Source organism: Papio anubis, chromosome 1 (genome assembly GCF_008728515.1).
Source record: "Papio anubis isolate 15944 chromosome 1, Panubis1.0, whole genome shotgun sequence".
In the NCBI taxonomy this organism is placed as follows: domain Eukaryota; kingdom Metazoa; phylum Chordata; class Mammalia; order Primates; family Cercopithecidae; genus Papio; species Papio anubis.
In genome coordinates this window covers 177850521-177876846 of record NC_044976.1, presented here as the reverse complement: position 1 = coordinate 177876846, position 26326 = coordinate 177850521, and the positions used below count along the sequence as shown (strand labels likewise).

General features: G+C 35.6%; 1 protein-coding gene and 1 long non-coding RNA gene across 6 annotated transcripts in view; one reads left to right on the top strand and one right to left on the bottom strand.

The window, feature by feature from the left end:
- Nucleotides 1-3769, bottom strand: part of LOC103879173 — a 12482-nt gene extending 8713 nt beyond the window's left edge. Inside the window, exon 1 of the long non-coding RNA XR_639669.1 lies at nt 3686-3769. This is a non-coding gene — a long non-coding RNA (uncharacterized LOC103879173). The remainder of the gene's footprint in view (nt 1-3685) is intronic.
- Nucleotides 3750-26326, top strand: TSEN15 (tRNA splicing endonuclease subunit 15). 5 transcript variants are annotated; one of them, XM_003893402.2, is made up of 5 exons: nt 3750-3981; nt 6480-6561; nt 6857-6992; nt 24277-24418; nt 24947-26326. In XM_003893402.2, exons 1-5 carry the CDS (start codon nt 3847-3849, stop codon nt 24965-24967), a joined length of 516 nt encoding a protein of 171 aa, XP_003893451.1. In that variant the 5' UTR covers nt 3750-3846; the 3' UTR covers nt 24968-26326. The 5 variants fall into 5 exon arrangements, with proteins under 5 accessions (XP_003893451.1, XP_009190069.1, XP_009190053.1 ...); XM_009191789.1 differs by having other exon boundaries at nt 3751-3981; nt 24277-24430; XM_009191805.2 differs by lacking the exon at nt 24947-26326 and having other exon boundaries at nt 24277-24940.

Below are 26326 nucleotides of genomic sequence, written 5' to 3'. Positions count from 1 at the left end.
TTTTTGTGTCTTGTTTAAGAAATCACTCCCTATCTTGGGGTCATAAAATATTCTTTTTATATTTTCTCCTAGAGATTTAAAAGTGTTTGCCTACATCATGTAGTCAATCATCCTTTCTCTCCTTCCCTTCTTGCATCTGCAGTGTTACTTCTGTCCACATTTGTATGGGTCTGTTGCCTGGCTCTCTATTTTGTTTCATTGGTTTTACCTATCCGTGTGACAATATCACATACTTGTAATTAGAGATCTTTGTAAGATTTTAAATTTGGCTTAAAACCTTATCTTTATAAGATGTTTATATTTCAGAACTTTAACTTCAAAAGTTTCCTTCCTTTTGTTCACAAAAAGGGTCTTGGTTATTTTCGGCCCTTTATGCCCACATTTCAGCTCATCAGGTATTAAGAAAATCCTTATTGGGATTTTAATTTGAATTGCTAGAATCTGTAAATAACTTTGGAGGAAACTGCCATCTTTACAATATTGAATCATTCTCTTGAATCTTTCTCTGTTCTTGAAACACAGAGAATGGGAAATTGTGTGTTTTGTGTACAAAAAAAGCAACAAGATACATATGAACCTCCTTACAACCAGTGAATGAAAAGCTGATCCAGAATGCTAGGTTACATTTTTCAGCTTGGAATCACGGTCTCACACAACACTGTGTAAAAGCTTTTCTTCTTCTTTTTTTAAATTTTCTTTCCACACTAGAGATTCACATCACAATTCAGTGTTCGCATTTCCTCTTGAGACTCTTACTGAATTAATATGTCTCTGGCTAGACATTACAGATGTTTGTAGGAATAAAATGATCTGAATCAGGATATCATTGGGAAATGAGTTCAGCAAGTGCCAGATTACAATGAATTTGATTAAATCCAATATACTCGAGGGGATTTCATTCGTTGTTTCTTATCTAGCTTCTTATCTAGCTTCCCCCCCCCCCCCGCCCCCCACTACTTTGGTTCTCTAATAGAGTGAACTATTGAAGCATTTACAAAAGGAGAAATCCTCCAGGCTACCAGACACTGAAACTCTCCTCTGTTCTCTAGTGGATTTCACTCTAGATTGACACAATAGCCATTTTGATTCTGTACTTTAAAATACTAGGTTGTCTAAGTGTTCCCAAATCCTTTGTGCTCATTCTTAGCCATTCCCAATCACCAAGACCTATTTAAAAGTTTGCACTAACAGGGAAGCTAAGAGACACTCCCTTTTCATTCTTCAACTCTTTTGAAAAGCATGTAATATTCATGCTTGAATGTATCATGCTTTTTCTAAGCAACAGTATTTAATCTATTTGCCAAAGGATGGCATTTATCTGTTGCTTTTTTGATTTGTGGTTTCTTCATCCTTCTAGTTTTCCATACCCCCAATTATTTTTTCTTGAACATAAGCTGAAATTCTTCCCCTGAAGATGTTTGAGGCTGGTTCATACAGTCCCTAATCACATTGGATATCCTTAATGATTTACAAAATTTTCCCTCTACTCAGTTTAGCAACAAAATACTCTTAAGGTTTTAAAAAACGCCATCATATGAATTGATTTGGATCTTTAGGAGTCGGAGAGATTTATTCACTTCCAATCACTTGAATTAGTGTCATTGTTTTGTGCTTCAATGACCCTATTAATTTCAGTGCCATTTTCTTCTTTTGGGCTTAGTAGCTGCTTTGTAGTGGCAAACGCTCATTCAAATGTAATATATTTGAGGGTAACATATGAATCTTCATGTGTGGCTTTATATTTCATTCAATAATAGATGCCCTTCTTTTCCCTGTATATGATGTGTTACTTCTTTTGATGCATTCAAGCTTTTCTCTTTATCTTTTTGACTTTCAATCGTTTTATTATAATGTAGACTTCTTTGTGTTTATTTTAGTTGCTGTATATTTAGCATTTTGTATTGGTAAATGTTTTTCATCAAATTTGGGGAAATCTTTCTTCAAAAATTTTTTGTCCTTTTTTTCCTTCTACTTCTGTTATTTACATGCATGTTGGATTGTCTGACGTGCAGCAAATCTCTGTGTGTCTACTCACTTTTTAAAGATAATTTTTCCCTTTGTTGTTTACTTTTAATAATTTCTATTGCTCTGTCTTCAAGTTCCCTACTTTTTCTTCCGTAATTTCTTTTTGGCTGTTAAATTCACTCAGTGAATTTTTTATTTCTAAAATTATAATTTTCAATTTTCAGAATTTGTTTCGTTTTAAAAATCTCTTTTTCTTTTTCTTTGCTGAGATTTTCTATTTGTCTCCTGAGATTTTCATTCACTGAAAACATGTTTTACTTCATTGAGGATAGTTATAATAGCCACGTTAAAATCCTTATCTGTCAGTTTCAACATCTGATTCGTCTCAGGGTCGATCTCTAGAGTATGCAATCCATTTCCTTGAATTTCATACGTCAGACAGTTTTGGATAGTATTATGGACTTTATGAGTGTTAAGGAGAGAGTCTGGATTCTATTATTCTTCTCTGATGGGTGTTATTTCCTTTGTATTAGTAGGTAATTTTCCTGGCTAGATTTTAACTGAAAACTCTCTCCCTTTTGGAGATAGCTCTGGTCTCAGCTCAGATCTTTTGTTTTTAACTGAGCTGCTGTGATTCTGTTTTGGGTGGTTCAGGATCTCTCAGAGATGTGGGTTGACAGTTTGGGGATCCACTCTCTGACTCCTTCCTTGGGATTTCTTAATCTCTTCAGAATTCAAAATTTTCTGTCTTCACTTTTCTGCTTCCCCAGATAAGAATAACTGACAAGTTTTATACATGCACACTTGGTACTGCTGAGCCTGACTTCTGGACTGCACTTTGCCACAAGCTAAATGCCAAAGAGAAAGGAATTTTCTTGTGGAGTTCCTGATCTTCAAGTAAGCTTGCCCTTCCTACCAGTCTACTGTTCACATTCCAGTATATTCAACTTTTTGTATTGTGTTGAAGTGGAGTTCCTCATCTTCAAGCAAGCTTGCCCTTCCTACCAGTCCACTGTTCACATTCTAGTATATTCAGCTTTTTGCATTGTGTCCAAGTTGTTTTCTGCTGGGGGATGGTCCAGTAGGGTTTTAGTCTATCATGGTTGGAAACAGAAGTTATGTCCTGCCTGGGACTTTGGATTTTGAGTAACCCTTGTCCTGTTCAATGTGATAGCCTCCTAACCAGTCCCTGTTTGTGTCCTTGCTCCCTCCAGTCTATCCTTAACATATCAGTCTGAGTGATCCTATGAAAATATGACAGGAGCCTCCAATAGCTTCCCATTTCACTCACAGTAAATTTAAAAACACTTAAAATGTGCTACTCTGCCTGTCTGAAACTCCTCATCCTTGGCTTCTAGATCACATGCTTATGCTAGTTTGTATCCTACCTTTCTGAACACTCATTCAGCAACTCGTGTTTCCTCTAATCCTGAAACGTGGGTCCACCCTGAAACTATGGTTCTACTTTAAAGTTCTATGTCAGGGCACTGAGTTAGGCTTTTCCCGTTCCCAGCAATCAGAAACCAGGACCCCACTGCTGAAGGCAAAGAGGACGTATGTATCCCCCAACTTTCTCAGAGAGTCATCGGCAGCACTGACTTAAGGAGGATTAAGAGCTTCTGGGCGCAGGCTACTCTTTAATATTTTTCACGCTAGAATTTGTTCAGATTTGAATAAACGCAGTGCGAAACTAGAGAGCGTTCGCGCAGGTTCTAGCTACCTTGGTCAGAAGGAGGGGCTGATGCAACTTTCCTCCCAGTTTCTGAGCCCTCTCGCGCGGCCGCTGCGAGCCTCGGGGAAGCGGAACCCACAGGCGCGCGCGCCGCTGCTTCTGGCCGGGCGCGGGTAGTGGTGCACCACGGGAGCGCCGCACTGGCCGGCATGGAGGAGCGCGGCGATTCCGAGCCGATCCCCGGCTGCAGCGGCCTGGGTCCGGGCGGCGTTCGCGGCTTTGGCGACGGCGGCGGAGCTCCCTCGTGGGCCCCCGAGGACGCCTGGATGGGCACCCACCCTAAGGTCAGGAGGCGCGAGAGGAGCAGGGCGCCGTCCAGGCCCCTAACCCGGGGAGAACTCCCAGGCAGCTGTCTTTCTTTCTCCCTCAGCGGGAGAGCTGAGGACGCGCGCCCCCCTTACCGAGGGGGACCGGTGTGCACAACTGCCAGCCTCAGGCAGCATCGGTTTTGTTTAAACAAGTTGCACTATCCCCCGACACTTTCCCAACCCCCCAGCCAAAGCCATTCTGGAACTGAGAGCCAGACAGTAACTCCGCCCCTCTCAAGCCGGAGATCCCTAATAAGCGCTCCACAGGTTTTGCTGTCTAGGTAAATCCCCTTTGGGGGATAAATTTATTTAATCCTCACAGTAACCATGCAAGACAATTTGTGGGCGATGGGTAAGGTCTGCGGGTCCATAATGATAAAGATTTAGGGACAGTCACGTTTACACTTAGCCTTGGGCCCAGAGTGCATCTTTATTTTGCAAAGGTGCAGATTCTTAGTATTTCAGATTTCTTCGAAAGTTTGAATAGGTTCTTGCTCAATGCAGAGCTACTCACATTTTGCGTGTCTTTTTCTACATTAGCAGCAAGAGAGATAAAGATAGTCCCTTGCTTGCTTCTGCTTGAGACATTACTGCCTTGTACCAGTAAGGTTCCAAGCAGTGAACAGGCAGTGAATGGAGATGTGGGTTTTGTAAGAATCTCAAAAACTGGTCTGTACGGTACTTTAACAGAATTGCGCTCTTCTGCTAGAGAGCAATAATTCGTAATCATCTAAAAGCAGCCAAGAAAAAATTTAAAGGTATTAAGTTTGAAGAGTTAACCTTTTTCAGCTTCTCTTGCTTAATTTTATCTTCCTACTCTGTCCCCTTCATCCTCCCAAAAGGTGAGAAAAAGAAACAATAGCATGGAAATATTATTTAGTGCCCTTTTAGGGAAACAATAACATGCAGAGGCAGCATATTGGTTAGGCGCGTGAACTCAAAATCAGACTCAGTTTAAATCCTGATTCTGTCACGTATCAACCTTGTAATTTGACACAAATTGCTTGATCTCATTATGCCTTAGTTTCCTCACCTGAAAAATGGGGATATTAATAGTCCATACTTACTTATAGGGTTGTTACAGGATTAAATTAATTAATATTTGTAAGACATTCAACATACAGAGAGCACTATATAAGTACTTAATAAATGAAACACCAGTAACAACTTTTTAAAACCTTATCTAGATTTGGTGTTGTTATTCGGTTTATATACTTGTAGATTGTTTTCTTTTTCAAGTTAATGGCTGTATGCACCCTGACCATCAAATCTCCCCTTTTGATTTCTCTTCTTGAAGGATCAGATTAATTTTTAGAAGAAAAAGAAAAGAAGTAATAAAGCAATAGGGGCTGTTTGTTTTTCCAATTTCACCTTTCTGTTAATTTGAAAATTATGTAGGTTCATCCAGTAAAATGGTATCAGACTTATTATCCTCTAACACACTTTTATTTTATTATTCTCCTGCTTAGAAATCCTCAGTGTTTCCATACTGATAAAATCACACATATAGCTTGACCACCAAGGCCTTGTAACCTGGCTCAAAATTGTTTTGGGTGTTATTTTCAAAACATGTTTGAAGTAGACAACTAATAACCCTTATCCTCCTGTAACTGTATCCTCCAGTTACACGGAAGCTGATGGGAGAATGTGACTTTAGGCCTGTCCCCATGCAGGTCTGCTAATAATTCAACTCAGCATTAGCCCTGCATATCCACCTAGTCACTGGCATAGCTGGGCAGCCTCAGAATTCTCCTGCAGGTGTAGGCCCCTGGAAAGTGTTCCCCTTATGCTGACCAGTAGTCTGAAAGAAGCAGCTTTCTCTAGTTCCTTGTCAATCCCTTTTAAAAAATCTAATGATGAAATAATTCCCTACTCTTAAAGTGAGAAAGAGTGGGTAGAGAGGTTAGGACTGATACTCTAGCAGATTCTCTCCATATGCAAATAAGAGGCCAGGGAAATACACAGTACCCACCAACATGTCCCGACACAAATTTTATTAAAAAGGTTTCTCTATTGCTGGCAGATAGGTTTCTTTACAGGCCCTTGAATGTATGTGGCTTAATCCCACCTTTGTGTGATTACCTGCCCTATTACTCTACTTCTCCATTTACTTAAATCATAATGTTCTTCAGTGCTCAACTTGTATCCCATCCCACCTCTGCTATAAATCTTTCACCAATCCCTCTGAGTAGAGCTCTTCTGACCTGCTGTGTCATGTTTTTTATTCTGTTTACCTGGTTTTTAATCACTTACAGTCATATATTGTTATTTGCCTAACAATTTTAAGTGTGCATGTATTTAACAGTCACAAGTTCTTTAGAGACAGTGATCTCTAAGACCTTATATTGCATTTTAACTTCCACTATACCTAGAAGAATTTTATAGGTTATATATACTTAATGACTACTTGTTGATTGAAAGAAAATATTAAATAATTTTTCCTTCTCAATTTGACAATTATATTTTATTTTCAGTATTTAGAAATGATGGAATTAGATATAGGAGATGCCACTCAAGTTTATATAGCATTCTTGGTTTACCTGGACCTCATGGAAAGTAAGTTGTTTGTTTATATTGTTTTGTTATTGGGACTGTGGTAGGGATTTGGGGGGTTGGATTGGGATATAGCATTCTTAACATTATAATAAGCAATCTTTTATGCATTTGCTGTTAATTTTGCAATTTATTTATTTACATTGGGAATTATTGAGTAACAGAAGCTATTAGAAAAGCAAAGATAGGAGGTAGTGTTATGAGTGATATTTGCTCAGCTGAGTATTAGGTAGAAGTTTGGAGTTTTTATCTTTTGTATTTAATAAACATTATTGTCCATTCAATGATGTTCTTTCAGGCAAAAGCTGGCATGAAGTAAACTGTGTAGGATTACCAGAACTCCAGCTCATCTGCCTTGTTGGTACTGAGATAGAAGGGGAGGGGTTACAGATTGTGGTGCCGACCCCCATCACTGCTTCCCTCAGCCATAACAGGTGAGAAGGTGATTTTGGTCTAAGTTCCTTTCCCAAGTAAAGCAGTAGGAAACATTAAATGTGGTGATATAATATTTTTAAAGAAATTTAGGATGCAGGTTTCATAGCTTTACTCTTGGCTATTTGAGGAATAAGTTAAATATGAGTGTTATATGCAGCCATTCTTGCATTGCTATAAAGAAATACCTGAGACTGAGTAATTTCTTTAAAAAAAAAAGAGGTTTAAGTGGCTCATAGTTCTGCAGGCTTTACAGTAAGCATGGTGCTGGCATCTACTCGGCTTCTAGGGAGGCCTCAGGAAGCTTATAATCATGGAAGAAGTTCATGAAGCAAGAGCAAGCACATCATATGGCAAAAGCAGGAGTGAGAGAGAGAGAGTGTTGAGGGGGAGGTTCCACACACTTTTAAATGGCCAGATCTCACGAGAACTCATTGTCCTGAAGACAGCACCTAGCCATGAGGGATTTACCCCAATAACCCAAACATCTCCCACCAGGCCCCACCTCCAACACTGGGGATTACAGTTCAATATGGGATTTGGGCAGGAACAAATATACAAAGTATATCAAGCATTTAACAAGTATTTAGCACTTACTCTATGGTCAGTACTTTTCAGAGACAGTATGTATGGTAGAAATATTTATATTCTTGGTAAGGAAGTAAGACCATTACATTTGAAATAACAGATATTATAAGATGTACCATATCATACAAATCATACTTGATATAGGAGTTGGTGAAGAGCATGATTAACATGCAAGTTGAAATCAAAGCTTCATGTAGCTTGTGGGACCTTTTTTAAAAAACTTAGGTACATAGCATTGGATTAAACATGTCTTTGTTTCATGACATACTCTCATTATTAGTTCATGCTTGGCGTTTATGTATTTACCTAGTTATTTTTCATAATGTAATAAGTATCTCTGTAACCATCACCCAGAGCAAAACTAGATTTTGGACAATAACGAACATCTAATCTTATAAGTTCCTTCCTTAACGTGCTTTCACTGACCTGAGGTAACTGTCATTCCGAATTCCATGTTCATTGGGAAGTTTTAAATTTTAGATGTTTTTAACTTTAATTTAAAAACCTTATCTTTTAAGGCTGACCTTATACACTTAATATTTTGCTAAAATTCATTCATTCTTGTGCATTTTTTGGGCTGCCACATAATATTCCATTGTGTGGTTATACCCCCATTTTCACATCCACTCCCTCAATGATGGAGTGTTGCTAATGTTTAACTTTAGGAGATAATTTCAAACTATTTTCAAAGTGGTTGCCTCAATTTACTTTTTACCTGCAATGTAAATAAGATCCTTTGGAGGTGTATTGTCTCTCACATTTAGTATTGTCAGACTTTTAAATTTTTGCCAACGGAATGGATTATTCTCACTGTGGTCTTAATTTACATTTCTTTTATCACTCATAATACTGAATATTTCTTTATATATGTATTATTTATAAGAAATATCTGTTCATATCTTTTGCCTGTTGGGTTGTTTTTCGTTTTCTCATTGACTTGTATGAATTCTTTATATATTCTTGACACTAATAGTTTTTTGATTGTGTTTTCCAGTTTTTAAATCTGTCTTTCACTATCTTAAGATGTCATTCAATGAATAACGTTCTTAATTTGAATATAATCATATTTATCCATCTTTTATAATCAACGTCTTTCTGTCTAGTTGGAGAAATATTTTCTATCTAATGGTCTAAAAAATATTCACCTATATTTTCACTAAGAGTTCTGTTGTTCTTGTTGTTTTTAATGATGTGAGAGGAGGTTAGGGATACCATTGCCATGTGGATAACCACTTTTTCTACCCCTATTTACTGAATAGGCCCTCCTTTCCTCACTATCTGACATATCACTTCTGCCATTTTCCAAAGTTCCAAACATATATTAATTTGTTTCTGGGTTCTCTATTATATTCCATTAGTCAGTTTATGTGTCTTTTTGCCAATACCACATCGCTTAATCGCTTGCTTCGTAAGAAGTCTTGGTATCTGGTTAGCAAACCTCCCTTACGCATTTCTTCTTTAGAAGCTGTGGCAGGCAGCTTCTAAGATGGCTTCTTATAATTCTGGTATTCACTCCCTTGTATAACTCTCTTCCATTGAGTGAGATCTGGACTCAGTGACTTGCTTCTAATGAATAAAATTTGGCAAAAATGATGGGATGTCACTTCTAAGATTAGGTTACAAAAGACTGGGGCTTCTATCTTGGGCACTCTCTCTTGCTTGCTATAAAGGAAGCCAGCTGCCACGTGAGCTGTCCTACAGAAAGTCTGAAAATAGAAAAGAGATGGCAATTATTGATGGAGCAAGATTCTTGAGAGATGAGGAAGGATGGATTCAAGAGGATAACGGAAGAGAGTAATATTGGGCATGTAAAGGGGAGCTGTAAACCTCTGAGACTGGGGTATGGGAAGAATGAACAAATGAAAACCCAGCTCTATTTGGGTGGCATATAAGTAGGGAAAAGAGCAAAGCCTTTTAAATTCCAGCATGAATGCCGTCGATGAATACTTACATTTTTTTCTAGCTGACTATAACTGAATATATAGCAGTCTAATAGAAAGAACCCTAGACTATAAAGTCTTAAGACCTGGGTTCTAGTCTTGGGACTGACACTTAACATTTTGATTGATGCTTAGCAACACACCTAATTTCTCTGGGTTTCAGTTTCCTTGTCTTTTTTTTGTCGTTGAGGGATTTAGATTACCAGTACATGCAAGATCCCTTCTAAATTAAAGCTACTATAACTGGTTATTTTCATTGTGCATATTTCATAAAGCCATATTAAACTAAATTTGCAGATTTCTATGAAGTATTTTTTGGATTTATGATTCATAATGAGAATTGTTTTTTAATATATCAGTCTATTCATATGCTTCTTTGAGAAGCTCCTTACTGTGGAGTTTTTTCTGTGTTTGAGAATTACAAATAGTTGTTAGCGTTGACATCAGATTTAATCACTAGTACTTTCCAGTTTTTACTAGCATGTTTTTCAAGCCATCCTATATCCAAGAGTCTTAATTCATTCCTGAGAACTCATTATTTCTGTCTTTTAATTACTGTAACAAATGTTGTCCTAGCTAGTATTAATGTTATATTATTTGTTTGGACAAGGAGCTACTATTTGAAATTAACCTGCATTTATTCCTAAAAAATAAAATTAATGAAAGCAATAGCCTATTTTAATCAAAATCATTTCATAAGTCTAGAAGTACAAATTTGTTTCTATTGTTAATTTCTAGTATTTTTGAAGTGGTAATTAATGCTTTTCTAGCTTGAATGGCTAAAGCTTGTTTTCTTCTTCAAGTAGAATTAGTTGGAGTGATAATTTGGTAAGCCATTTTGATGCTCTTGCATTTAATAACTGAGAGAGCTTAAATCTTTATGTCTTGTTTTTATATAAATATTCTTAACTATACTATACAGTAGAATACTAATATAGAAAATAGCACAAATGAGGCCTGATACATACTAGATTTATATGTCTTTTAGTGCATAACATTTTCTCAACTCAAACTATGCAAATAACATTTTAACAAATGGAAATGTGTGTATGTGTGATTTCATTACTCAGTCTTTAACAGGGCAATCTTTTAGGTAGTAGGCATACTTTTATCTATTTTTACTTTTAGTGTATTTTATGATATAAAATGTTATATGTCTAACAGTAATGTTGCAATTCCAGCCTTTCATAGTTAATGTGGGAATTTTTCTGTGTTAGTAACACAGAGAAGAAAATGATTGATGTTGAGTCTCTGATAACCTCGTACAGCAGAGAAATTCACTGGGACATGTCCTAAAAGTATTTGGTGGGAGGATGTGAGGGTAACTCATCATGAAAGAAAAAATACTTTTTATTTAAGAAGGAAAACAGCTTTTACTTATTCAGTGATAAAACATCTACATAAATTAATGATTCTGTTTTCACTTTTAAATATTATTTGTCAGATAATATTGCTTGGGGTTTTTGGTCTTAACAAGTATTTATTGAGTGACTCTTACGTGTCAGGCAATGATCTAGGTGCTGGGGATACCATGATGAACAAATACTTTCATGACATCCTCATGAAAGTAGTATCCTAGCACTGAATATTAGCTTAGAAAATACATGGTTTTTTTTTTTTTTTGGTAATTGTTGGATGGAATCAAAAAACCAGAATTGCCCTTTGTTCAGATATTTAATTGAATGTGTGATTTGGGACTGCCTTCACTTATTTTGTAGCTAGATAATTGAATAACAAGGATAATGGAGTACTGATAAGTACTTTAACAGGGTTATTTACAAAGTTATGTCAAAACTCAGAGGAAGGACAGGAAAAGTCTCTTTAGCCGGTAAGAGACCATGGTTTAGTAGGACAACTGTAAGTAATTAAGCATGACTGCCTACCTAGCATGGTGTCTAGTCACAGTAGGTGTATAGTAATATTCCTTAAGACAGCAAATGAATAATTGAATGAATAAAATTTCAGAAAAAAGAGGGAAAGGATGGAAAATTAAATGGGAAAGTTTATTTAGATTATGAAGGCCATCATTGTTTTTACCTTTTTGCTATTACTAATGGTATTCTAATGAATAGCCTTATGAGTACCTCCTTGTACTCATGTATGAAAGTTTCCCTAAGAATAGCTGGGACATTTATACTTCTTTCTTTTCTTTTCTTTTCTTTTTTTTTGAGATGGATTCTGGCTCTGTTGCTCAGGCTGGAGTACAGAGTGCAGTGGTGCGATCTCGGCACACTGCAATCTCCGCCTCCCAGGTTCAAGTGATTCTCCTGCTTCAGCCTCCTGAGTAGCTAGGATTACAGGCATGCACTACCACACCCAACTAATTTTTTGTGTTTTAGTAGAGACAGGGTTTTACCATGTTGGCTAGGCTGGTCTCAAACTCCTGACCTCAAGTTATCCACCCGCCTTGGCCTCCCAAAATGCTGGGATTACAGGTGTGAGCCCCTGGGCCTGGCCTATCCCTTCATCTTTACTGGTTATTGCTAAATTGTTACCAAAAGGGGTATTACTAGTTTATACTTGCACTTACAATGTGTAAGTTTTCACAGACTGGGAGAAGATTTATAGCATGTGCATAACTGACAGATTAATTTAGAATTTGCTTCTGTGACTTCAGAAAAAAAATCCCAGTGGGAAACATGGGCAAAGAATATGAACAGGCAACTCACAGAAGAGGAACTCGAATGCTCAAGTATGTTTGTAAATCAGGGAATTACAAATATAAAATGTGTTTGTCTGTGATTTGTCTTAACTTTGAAGAAGACTTTCAGATAGTTTGTTTTTATTGTTTGACAAAAATAAGGTACTGTTTAATGGGGAAATTTTGAATAGAACTACAGCTAGCACTTAGAGAGTCTTTGAACAATTTAGGAAAAGGAGCTCCCTCTCAACATACAAAGAAAAATGTCTCTTCACTAAGGTTCAAGGCTTGGTGAACAGCAAAGGCCAGATTTTAGAACCACTTGTGCCAGGCACCCTTGTGCAAAGCACAATCTGCATATCTGTACATGATGCCCTGCCCCTAAAGCATGTCTACGGAGTCTTAGGTTTCCATAAAGAACACTGTGAAAATTACTGCTAAATGGGTGGTGTCATTGAAGGGCTTTAAGCAAGGAAGTGAGGCTGTTGTTTATTCTGTGTGGTTTTAAGAATACTCTGCATTTGCAGAGAATGTTACAGAATTTCAAAGTATTTCAAAATATTTTTACAAGTAGACATTCATTAAATGTTGCTTAAATTCATTAAAAGCAACAAAATCTCTAGTGGTATACAGGGTGTTTGTTTTATCCTAACTTTACATACAAAAAGCTGAGGTTAAAAGTGTATTTTTATTTGTACCCCCACTTTTTCCAAAAGATAATAAAAGATTAAGTGAGCTGTACCAGGGTTTCAGTTAGCTTCACAGCTATTAGAGTTTCTCTTGCTTTATTGGTTTTTAAAAATATTTTATTATAAATGAAACTAGTTACGGAAAACCACACAATACAAATGTATAGATTAATGAGTTATAAGGCAAACATCTAGAACTCTTGTAATTATAACTAAGTCAAGAAATAGAACTTTTCTAGGTACCTCACAAACTTTTCAATGTGCCCCATCCCAATCATAATCTTTCTTCCCCCCAAAAGTAGCCATTATTCTTTCTTTTATAATAATAATGGGCTTTGGCCCATGTATTGTTCCCAGGACCTCTTAGCGCTAACTTTGTCTTTTGACTCTCACTCAAGAAAAAATGTTGGAATATCACTGGTGAGACTGATAATATTATCAGGAATATTAGTTTTATATTTAAAAATACCCTGCCAACTTTAGTACTCTATTGTTAGAAACGAATTACTTGCCACATAGTGTACAACCAACCTCAGCACAGCAGTTGTAAATCACCATTTTAGACTCTGCTTCTTAGCTGCTTGAATATAGTGCTTTAAAAAATGCTTCGTATTCCTCAAAAAACCTTAAATAACATTTTTATTAGTAGGAGAGTTGGGTGGCATACGTAGCTGTAGAGCCAGAGGACTTGGCAGTTTCCTGGAGCTACAATTTCTTATTATTTACAAAGAGCATAGCACATAAGGCCTGATAACTGTCTCTTTTATTGTAGGAGACAAATTTTATAATCTGTTGTTTGTAAAACTGGACCAAAGTCTGTCATTTACATAGTTAACTACAACTTAGTTATAAAATATTTCCCTAGTGATGACAAATAGTCCCGCTGTTTCAGTCACCACTTGACTGTTATGTGGCAGAGTGGCATGTATATTTATATGGTTTATTATTTATTTTTTGGTGTATATGTATTTTCTGCCTCCTTAAAAGGTAATTGTTCTAGGCAGTGTTTAACATTATATCTGTGTGCTTTTCTAAGAATACCTGAACAGTTTTTAGTGTTGGCTTCCCACTTACTTTCCCAGGCTTTAGACCTGGTGATTTTGTATACATACTTTCTGGCAAGAGAGTAGACAGATTCCTTTACAGGGTGAATGTGTATTTGAATCACTGTGAGTGAATGCATTACTTTGAGCATAAGTACGGTTTGTGATTCATGTTTTCTCTAAAGCAGTTATATATGGTATGTGATCACAGTTGAAACACTTTGTCATGTTTTTCAAGTTTCAGAAGGTCTTGTGTGTAACAGTCCTTATGAAAATATTGATTTAATGTTATTTCCTGATCTGTAATGGGAGAATACAATTGATAAAGTGCCCATTTCTGATTATCTAGTGGGAAGATTTTGCTGATGGATTATGAAGTAATTAATTGCTAGTGTTTCTTGTTTCTCTCATCTAAAAATACTTCCTAAAGCTAATGTAAAATAATTTTTAGTTTGCATTATAATGCCATATTAAATTGTATATTTGTATGGCATCCATATGGAGAGTACTCTAGATTGTTTCTATGCTATATTGAATCTAAGGAATACATGAAGCAACTTTGGTAAATGACTGTAGAGGTACAGTTTCCTCAGACACAGCAATGATATAAAATCATATTCATAGATACACAGAGATGAAAGAGATCTGATGGATTTAAAGATGAGACAACAAGAGGAATACAAACTAAAACTAGTGACCTATCTTTTTCAGTGCTAAGATTGCAAATGAAGTCAAATTTATGTTCAGATAGCCTGATTAGCTTCACTTTGGACCACCTTGGGTCCGTTAGTATTTATTGAGTGCCCTAAATGGTAGAAGTATACTATACCGAAGTTAGGATAATAGTATTACACTTTTCTGTAATAGTAGTAGTACTACAGGTAGTTGCAAATGGGAAAATATCTTAAGTGACTTATACAGGGACTCAAATGATAAGGGAACAAAATGATTTTCTAGTCTTTAACTACTGGTAGGGTTTTTTATTTTCCCCCTCATAGGCTCTATGTCACCTCCCAATTCCAATGTAAATTTTGTTTCTTCAGTAAGATACAAGAGGTGGGAAAACCTTAGTTGACATATTTTAAGCTCATCTGTGGTTATATATAAGTTTAAAAAAAAGCTGAGCGAAGTGAAATGTCTTATACAATTATAAAATCCAGGCACAGTTAAGATACAGCTTTCTAAAACTTAATCTCCTTTTTTTTCCCCCAAAGGATTGTAGTTCCTTTTTTAGTAATATGTGAATCATTCATCCTTTCAAACCTGACGAAATTATAAATGGTTCTTTCTTCTCAGTGTCAAAGAAGAATAGTAGATGGGAGAATGGAGCCTCTTCCATCACCATTTTGTTTCCCTAGGACCCCAAATAGTGGCATTTCTTTTGTTTTTATTGTTTCATGGCAGTTGGTAACCTTTCTAAATTGAATACACTCAGCCATCTTATCTAAGACAAAAATATTTCAAAAGTTCTTCTTGGCATCCGCATATTACTTGAGAAGTTTAGAAAAAGATGTAAACATTCAATTACCAAATTGCTCCTCTGCAAGCTCAGCTACCATGAAGCTAAAAGTCTAAGAGCTTTTAAAAGTTGGTTTGAATAAAATTGTTTTGGCAAGATTATTGTACAATTAAAGGAATTTATGCCTTAAGAGAAGTGAAAATAATTCTGTGCACATTAGAAATGAATGTCAGAGCCAAAGTTAGGATTCCTAGCCTGAGGTGCTTTGCTTAATATGATGCTTAGCTTATTAATGTATATCACATCCTATTTCCCTCAATGTTGTTTTCAAAAGAATGTACTCTCTTTTTCTCATACATTGAATCCAATGAATTTTAGTTATTTTTTCTTTGTCAGAATTAATTTTTCCCAATATAGCTTTTAAAGGCTGTCAATAGTAATTTTTCTTTTTTTAAAGGACATGATTAAAGAACATTTTATTAGCTGTTTGTGTTATCACAGCAGTAACCCAGATAATATAAATGGACAGATTATTTATTTTTAAATCCATTGCCTTTGTGTTTTCATGAGGAGAAGAAAAAAACTAATATTTTAATACACTGAGATGTGTAAGGAAAATTAAAAGTTTATTTACTGGTCTTACCCTTCACTAAAAATGTTATAAATGTATTTAATTATACTTTTTATTTAAATATAATGAATATAAACATATATACTATCTAGAGGCAAAATTTGGTTTTAGGATAGAATAAAAAGGTAAATTGCAAATTATTCCAGTATTTTCTAAGTTGCTTATTTATTTATTGGCTGCCTGGGCTCAAGGGGTACAAAATATCATAGACTTTGCCTACAAGATGCTCACAGTCTAGAGCTGAGGTGGACAGACATTTACATCCAGTGTGAGAAATGTAATGACAGATATGTGCAGGGTACTGAGGAAGACCACAGAGGGAGGAGACCTAACTTCGACTGGTGGGATAAAGAGATGAGAGAGTCTGGGAAAACTTACTGGAGGACAAGATGTTTGAAATATACAGGAACAAGGAACAAGGATGGGAATGGATGCCCTGGTTAAAGTAATAATATGAGCAAGGTATTGAGGGCTGAGAGGGCCTGAAATTTGCCAATAGTTCATTATGACTGGGTATGTAGTAATGGCAGAGAGAGTACCTGCCTGCCGTTGGTGAGAAGCCCTAGATTGGTGTGGGGTGGGTGGAGAAGGAGGAGTGAGTATGTGTGATACAAGAGAGATGGGAATGGAGAGAAAAGGAGTGGAGGAAAGGAGAGATAGACATAGAAAAAATATGAAAAAACAAACAAATAACTCTCCTCCTGGGAAGCAACAGTTCAGGAAAAGCAACCTCTTAAGGATTAAGGAAGTCGAAGGTAAGAGAAAGTTAAATCAAGAGTTTGCCACTACAAAATCTTTAGGAAATCCTGAAACAAAGGTGAGAAGATTGAGTCGGGATATTAGGAATTGTAATGCTTGTTTCTGTTTTCTGTAATGGATACCAATTACAATGTGCAAATGTGTAAGGATATAGATGTTTAGCTATTAATGCAAGAACCTAATTTGGGGATTTGAGGAGGTTCAGTGACTAGGGCTCAGTCATCTGAGCTTTTCTCTTCGTTATACTCACTCCCTAAGCAGCATCATCTGGTTCCAAGGTTTTAAATATCATCGATATACTGATGACTCCCAAATTTTTATCTCCATCTCACCCTCTTCCATGAACTTCAGACTCATATATGTAACTGCCTACTTGACATCTCTACTGCGATCTAAAAAGGCATCTCAAATTAGCATGTCCAAAAAGAAATCTTGATTTGCTCCTATACTTTCTCCTTCTGTAGTTTTCTTTATGTCAATAAATGGCAATTGTATTCATTCTGAAGCTCAGGCCAAAAACCTTAGAGTCATTTTAAAATGTATGCACACACACACACACACACACATACACGCACACTTTATTTTTTAGACCAATTTTCGATTTACAGAAACAATTGAGCAGATAGTACAGAGATTTCCCATCTAAGTCCCAGTCGAGCAGTGTTTCCCCTGTTATTAACATCCTTGTGTTAGTAAGGTATATTTGTTACAATTAACCAATATTCATACATTATTATTATTATTAACTGAAATTTGTCATTTACATTAGGGGTTTTTTATTGCATAATTCTATGGTTTTTGACAAATGCATAGTGTCATGTATTCATCGTCACATACAGAATAGTTTCAGTGCCATAAACATTCCCTATACTTCATTTATTCATCCCTCTCTTCACCCCCAAGCCCACCCCTGGCTGCCACTGAACTTTTTACTTTCTGTGTTGTTTTGTCTTTTGCAGAATGGCATATAGCTGGAATAATACAGTATGTAGCCTTTCAGATTGGCTTTCACTCAGCAATATGTATCCTTGCTAGCATGGCATTTTGGGTTTTAGCTACCCTAGTGGGCACACAGTGGCATCTCATTGCCGCTTTTTTAACTTCTTGCAATTTCCTAATGACATATGATGTTGAACATCTTTTCATATGCTTATTTGCCACATATGAGGTGTCTGTTCAGATTTTTTGCCCCTTTTTAAATTCGGTTTTCTTTTTGTTAACTTTCAAGAGTTCTGTGTATATTTTGAATGCAAGTCCTTTATCAGATATGTGTTTTACAAATATTTTCTCCCAATCCATGGCTTATATTTTCATTCTCTTAACATTGTGTTTTGCAGAACAGAAGTTTTCAATTTTAATATAATCTGATATAATATTTTTTTCCTGGATCATGCTTTTGGTATTTTATCTAAAAACTCATCACCAAATCCAAGGCATCCTATTTTGTCTTACAGAAGTTTTATAGTTTTGCATTTTACATTGAGGTCTATGATCCATTTTGAGTTAATTTTTATGAAGGATGTAAGTTCAGTGTTTAGACTGATTTTTTCCAGGTGAATATCCAGTTACTTTAGCACCATTTGTTGAAAAGATGTTTCTTTCTTCATCAAATTGCTTTTGTTTTTTTTGTCAAAGATCAACTGACTATGTGGGTAAATTCTGAGCTCTCTATTCTATTCCATTGACCTATCTATTCCTTAACCAATACCACATGATCTTGACTATTATAGCTTTACGACAGGTCTTTTTTTTTTTTTTTTTCTTTGTGTATTTTTTTTGAGATGGGGTCTCACTCTTGTGCCCAAGTTGGAGTGGAAAGGCATGATCTCGGCTCACTGCAACCTCTGCCTCCTGGGTTCAAGCAATTCTCATGCCTTAGCCTCTCGAGTAGCTGGGACTATAGGTGCGTGCCACCACGTCTGGCTAATTTTTGTATTTTTAGTAGAGGCAGGGTTTCACCATGTTGGCCAGGCTGGTCTCAAACTCCTAACCTCAAGTGATCCACCTGCCTTAGCCTCTTAAAGTGCTGAGTTACAGGTGTGAGACACTGTGCCTGGTTTGTAATAGGTCTTAAAGTCAGATAAAATCAGTCCTCTCACTTTGTTCTTTAACATTTTGTTGGATATTCTGACTCTTTGGCCTTTCTGTATCAATTTTAGAATCAGCTTGTCAATATCTACAAAACAACATGCTGGGATTTTGAATGGGATTGCCCTTACTGTGGATCACATTGAGAAGAATTGGTATCCAGGAATATGGACTATCTCTCGATTTATTTAGATCTCGTATGATTTCTTTCATCAGAGTTTTACAGTTTTCCTCACATAGATCCTATAAATATTTTTAGATTTATACCTAAATGTTTATCTTTTATGAAGCTAATGTAAATGGTGTTTTGTTTTTAATTTCAAATTCCAGTTGTTTATTGCTGATATATAGGAATAAAGTGGACTTTTGTATATTATCCTTGTATCCTGTAACCTTGCTATAATCTCTTAGTTTTTATTCTTCCATTTTCTCATACCCCCAAATTAATTTATCAGTAAACCCTGTCAGTTCCTTAAAAATACATCCAGAATCTGTCCATGTCTTACCACTTCTCTACAACTGTTACCACTCTCGCTTAAGCTGCTATTATCTCACCTCCTGGACCTACTAAGTGGTCCTCCTTTAAAACACTTGCTATATTAATGCTAGTAAACCTATTGCGTATTTGGTTTTCTTTGATTATCTACTGTCTGTTTTCCTCCACTAGAAAGTAAGTTCCCTGAAAGTGAGAACTTTGTTTTGTTTATTGGTATATCCCTAGGGTCTAACCTGGTACCTCGTACATGGTGCTAGGTAAGTATTTGTTGAAAGATTGGGTAAGCTATCTTAGGCTAACTGTGTTCCTGCAGCAGAGACTTGCTAAATAATACCTTAAAGATCATAAGAATGTACTATAAGCAACCTTTTAAGAGTTTCCAAAAAATTAGAATATCTGCAAAATCTGCCAGGCACAGTGGCTTACGCCTGTAATCCCAGCACTTTGGGAGGCTGAGGTGGGCAGATCGCCTGAGGTCAGGAGTTTGATACCTGGCCAACATGGCAAAACCCCGTCTCTTCTAAAAATACAAAACATTAGCTGGTGTGGTGGTGTGTGCCTGTAGTCCCAGCTACTTGGGAGGCATAGTGAAGCAAAGGAATCACTTGAACCCAGGAGGTGGAGGTTGCAGTGAGCCAGGGTCACACCACTGTGCTGCAGCCTGGGTGACAGAGCGAGACTCTCTCAAAAAACAAACAAACAAACAAACAAATACACACACACACACACACACACACACACGTATCTGCAAAATCCATCCACTTGCAGGATTTATCACCATTTTCCACGCTTTACATTGTAACCTGCCAATGTTATGAATAACCTCTTTACTTTTTAGTTGAATTTCTTTTCATTTATATTCTCTCTGCCCTTTCACCCTTCGTTTTCCCTAGTGCCTTGGGAAAAGGACTTAATATTAATTCTGGAGTAAAGGGTTACCAGAACTAGTTCTTTCTTTAGAACGTCTCTGCAGATATTCTTAGATATGAGATTTAATCCTCAAATGCTACATACTTTCTTGAAGGACCATCCATTATTATTTTCCTGTAATGGAAAAATATTGCCACTTTCTGAAAGCATAATCCTTATTACAAATTCATTATAATGACCACTTTTTATTTGAGTCCCGAAGTCTCATAACTGCAAAATGACTTCTGTCATTTGGCCTCTCTGCATATTAGGATGTGTGTCCTCACCTTACCTCTGTTAGAAATCTGCTGCTGGTGAAACCCTCAATTCTGGCAGCTTCTTTTAACTGATACAGCATTTTTTTTTTCTCTTACCCTTAAAAAAAAGCTTGCAGTTTATTACAGAATGACTTCCCACTGGGGTGGATAGCTTGATTGTTCAGTAAACCCCCTTGGAATTTTAGCTGCCTTGATTTTTTACTAGGAAGGCATTGGCATGAATTTCAAGGAGGAGGTCTGTTATCCCTGAAACTTTTCTTTGGAACCGAGCCTGTGGATGAATAACGCTTCTTTGGTGCCTCTGGCACCAACTTAATTTTGCATTATGTTTCAGAGTTGCATTATGGTATGTCATTGCATTATATCATAATGAGGCAAATCAAGGAGTTATTCTCTTTTACTAATAAGGCTATAGCGTATATTATTTGGCCACATTGAAGAGCAAAGAAAGAGATACTTTCTATGGGTTGAAATTAATACTACTTTTAACCCATGATACATTCATTTCAATAGCATTTGAAGTTAAAAGTAATGTGGTTTTCAACTTCTTGTCCTCTTTGTAAATCTTCAGAGATTACTTAGTCTCTGTTTTAGAATCATTGTAGAAAAATCAATGCTAAGATTTATGGAAAGCATTTAAATAGCTTGGACTGAAGGTATTAGCCAAATAGTGTTAACTGTGTATTTGCTTCAGGCTTGTTTTCAAGTTAGATATATGAAGCTCTGGAATAATTTTTTTTCTGTACACAGAGTTCTTCTGTGAACAGTTATGAGAAAGAAACACCTGTTGTGAGTATCAAATTTTGTTACTGTTAATAAAATAGCTATTATTTTTGATATATATTTTTCTTTAGGTGGGATTTTTCCCTTTAGATATAACTGAGTTTAAAACTTGAAACTGTTATTATTAATACATAGGTGATATTTTTCATATGTTGATTTCTATCCAGTATGAACTATAAAGAATTTTGTCGTTTATAATTGTAGATTTGTGTGATGAAACATACAATATTTCTAATGTTGTCACAATATTTTTCCAAAGAACTGAGCTATTAAAATTTATACATATAAGGAAATATTCTGTCATTTCTAAAGTAAGATTTCAAGCCATAAGCTTGTTAGAAATTAAATGAGATTATAGTCTGTTGATACTTAAATGTTCTTGGGATCTTTACAATCATATGTGGTTTTTTAAAGAACTTCAAAATCTTTTTTTACTCTTACTATTAATAGATTGAGAAAGTATAACCTGTTGACTAAAAGGCAAAGTAAACATTTGTAGGATTTTATGCAATATCCTATAATGGAAGCAAACAAGAAAGGTCTTGTTCTTGTTTGTTGAGGAAAAGATGATGGCTTTGCTTTAAACATACTTGAAAAATCGACTAGAAGAGATCCTGAACAAGAAACTGTGTGAGACTTCTGGAGTGTACTTTGAGTAACAGAGGCAGATAAACTATTTTTTTCTGTTACTACCGAGAAGATTCACTAGTAATTCACAATCCCTGCCCCCCGCCAACCAAGTACCATAAACAAGGCCTCAGAAATGGGAACTTCCATTTCATTTTTGACAGTGATTTCTCTCAACTCTGAAAACAAAACCCCTTTTACAACTCTGAGTTAGTTTTCAAATGTTAGGGTTTCCTGCGTGGGTATTTGGGGTAAGTATGAAAATGTTTTGCCGCTTAAATCAAAGAACTCCGGAAACAAATATAAATTGAGAATGGAAAAAGAGTAGTGAATAAGATGGAAATTTCTATTCTAAATTTCAGTATATGGGCTAGAATTCCCATAAAGTTTTCCTTAGGGAACACCCCCCACCCCCACACACACACATACAAACACACTTTCTGATTTAAATAACATTATATCTTCAGAAATGGAAAATGTGTAAAAGTTGTGTTAACAGGCTTCCTTCTTGTCTGTGTCCCATTCTCATCACAGTCTACCAGTTGGGGATGTTTAGAGAAATATATCTTGTGGCATTGAAGTGGCTTTATGTGCATTATACACTGGGTTTTATGTATGTTGCATACTGTGAAGTAATCATGATACATGCTGACAACAAAAGATGTAGATAAGTTAAAATTTTAGTTGATCCATTGTCTGTTTCTTCTTTTCCATCTTTGTAGAAAAAAATTAATTCAAGATGGACAGCCTATAAAAATTGATCTTTTTCTATTATTATTAATTTAGATATTGGTGTGCCACTTTTGAAGAAGGAAAATACTTAGCTACTAAAAGATTTGCGTTGAAGAATCAATTGTGATATGCTGCCTTTTATCACAGTGTGATTTCCCATCAGTGCTGAGTAATGAAGTTTCTGATTAATATCTATAGTTGCTTTATCAGAATATCTTTCTCTAAAGTAAATCATTCTTATGAATAAGAATCTAGCTAATTGTAATATAGTTCAGCATAGGTGGAAATAATTTTTTAAGGACTAAGTCAATTTCTGGGATTCAGACTGTTTCAGAAAATAACCATTTTCTATAATTCCACTAATGGCACAGTGTACCTTAGTATGTTTGGGTTAGTATTCAGTTTTAGCAATAATCATAGAGGCAGGGTTATCTATAAATATTATATCCCGATTTGCAAGGTAGCAAAGCTGGTATATGTACTACATAATATGACCACTTGACAGTTTACGAAGTCTTTTCATATATGCCATTTAATTGATTCATATAATAATCTTATGTGTAGACATAAGGGTGTACTACTATCTTCATTTCAAGTATCCTTGAAAAGACTTTCTCCGTTGAATTGCCTTTGTACCTTTGTCAAAAGTCAACTGACCAGGCTTATAGCAGGTTAAGAAGTAACTTATATGACAGTATTAACACAAAGGATGGGGGAAGGAATGAAGCTATATTGGAGTAAACAGTGACACCAGATAGTTACGTGAAGAAATGAAGAATACCTGAAATATTAAATATGTGAATGTAAAAAGACCCTAATATATTTTCCTTTCTCCTCTTAACTTTATAAAAAGAAAATTATATAAAGTAATAATTATAACACTATATTACTGGGTTTAAATATATAAATGTATATGACAATAATAGCATAAAGGAGGAGGAAAGGAATAAAGCTCTATTGGAGCAGTTTATATTTTTTAGAATCAAGTTAGTGTTAAGCTGAGAGAAACTGTGATAAACTAAGACACAATAGTAATCTCTAGAGTCACCACTAAGAAACTCAAGAAACTATAGTAAAAAAAAAATTATTAATTAAAATGGCGTACTAGAAAATACCTATTTAATAGAAAAACAAAGTGATAAAGGAGGGTGAGAGGAAGAAAAAAGACATGTGATATATAGAAAACAAATAGCTAAATGGCAGGCATGAATCCAACCATACCAATGTTAATTTTAAATGTGAATAAACACTCAAAAGGGCAGAGATTGTCAGATTGGAGCTAAAAACAAGAGATTGTCAGATTGGAGCTAAAAACAAGATCCAACTATATGCTGTCTATAAAAGATATACTTCAGATTCAGAGACATCAATTTTGGAAAACTGTCAACTATTTCTATACCATTCTCTTTCCTTTCCTTCTGTGATTCCAATGATGTGTATGTTAAACTTATCTGATACTATACCAGAAGCTTCTGATGTTATTTTTTTAAATTATTTTTTCTCTTTGTACTTCAGTTTGGTTTCTTGTGACCTGTTTTCAAGTTTTCTAGTGCTTTCTTCTGTGTCACATCTAGTCTAATTGAGTGACCGCAACTGCTAAGTATATTGTGACTTTATTTTCAGGATAAGGGAGATCTTGAAGGCATCTCGAAAATTGCAAGGTGATCCAGATTTGCCGATGTCTTTTACTTTGGCCATAGTGGAGTCTGATTCTACAATAGTCTATTATAAACTTACTGATGGATTTATGCTGCCAGACCCTCAGGTCAGTTTTGAGGTAACTGACAGCAACAAGTACAAAAAGAGGAAAATTATGACATGATTTTAAGTGTGACTCAAGTCATTCACAGAACTGCCACTTCCTTTGCCATAGGGAAAATTCAAGAAAAAAAGTATTGATTTTCATACCTCAGAAAATTGGTTATATTTTGTTCAAAGTAGTGTGTTCCTAGTTATTGTTGCAAAAAAATTGATTTCCTTACTCTATGGAGAATTTCATGGTTTTCCAAAGTATTTTATGAAGTCATCATGCATTTAATTATTTAGTGAGTAACTGAGGTGGAATGTAAAGGCTAACAATAGTTGTAACTAAAAAAACGCTCCTTTAAGAAATGTTAAATTGGTTGACATTTTGACAGGAACATTTTAATAAGATAAATGGGCTATATGTGATTTCTTTACATACTTTGTTGGCATAATTTGGATAATTACATTAAATAGCTTTCTAATTTTGCTTTTGGATTACATTGTTTATTGGAGAAAAGTCCATCCTGATCTTTTTTTTTTTTTCCAGAATATTTCTCTTAGAAGATGACATCTGTGTTTCCTGATGCTTGTTTTATTCATACAAGATTGGATTTGAGAACCATCAGACTGCTTTTATCTCAGAGATAGTCAGGGTTGACTTAAATAGTGAGGGTTGACTTCCCCATTCCATAAGGTTTTCATTCTGAAGAATAAAACTTCCCTAGATAGAAGACTTTCTCCTTCTTAAAAAATATAGAGTGATTTCTTTAAAACTTTCTTATCTAGAGACAGTTTAATTACAGTTGTATACAGGTTTATGCCTAGGATGTGTTCAAATGGGTGGGACCTGTCTGCTGCTTTTGTCATCCCACACTCATAGTTGCCTCTTTGTTTCTTGCTGCCACTGCCAGCTCATTGTTGAGACTGCCATCTCTTTTTCTTACTCAACTCTCCCCAGTGCGTTTTGGCCACTGCAGCTATGTTAGAATGGCATTTTATATATACCTTGTCACCTACTTCTGTCTGCTTTTTCCTCTCCAGTAGAAAGTAAAAGATTTCTTTCAATTGGTCTTCCTGTTGCAATTACTGTTATTTCTCTTTTTTGGTTAACTTTAAATCAAAACTCAAAATATGTTCATCCAGAGTGTAAACTTAAGTGTCTTGAGTAACAGGAACCAGAGACATGTTACCTACAAGAGTTCTGGGCTATCCTTTTCATTCTTATCACATATCATAGCTTGAATGTTACAAGAGTGTGGGAGAGTATGAACCTTAAAAATGTCTTCATTAATTAGACCCAGTTATTCCACTTTTGTTAATGTCTCTCAAATTGTACAAAGTGTGAAAAATTATATGCACAAAGATATTCCAAGTGACATTACTTTTAGTAGCCCAAATTATTAACCACTTTAAAGTTTGGGGTAAAGGTTGGCAAACTTTTTCTATAAAGGGCCAGAAAGTAACTATTTTAGGTTTTTAAACCTACTGTCTCTGTCATAACTTGTCAACACTGCTGTATGAAGCACAAAAGCAGCCACAGACAATACATAAACAATATGGGTGTGGCTTTGTTCCAGTATAACTTTATTTACAAATGTGGTGCCATAGTTTGCATCCGTGCATCTAAGGAATAGTCAATAAACAGATATATACAAATGGTACATAATGTACTTACTAAAAATTAGTAATGAATATTATTAAAAGCATGAAAATGTTACATTAAGTAAAAATTGCAAGATGGAAAAGTGTATGAGTGGATGTAATCATGGCTGAAATAACAGACCAAGCATTCTATAAAAAGATAACAAAGTAAATCAAATTACTAACCGGTTATAGTGGGATGGGAGGCAGAAAATGGATGACTTTGTCTTTTCTTAATGTTTTTATTTGTATTACTTTTATAATAAAAATGTTTTAAAATTAAAAA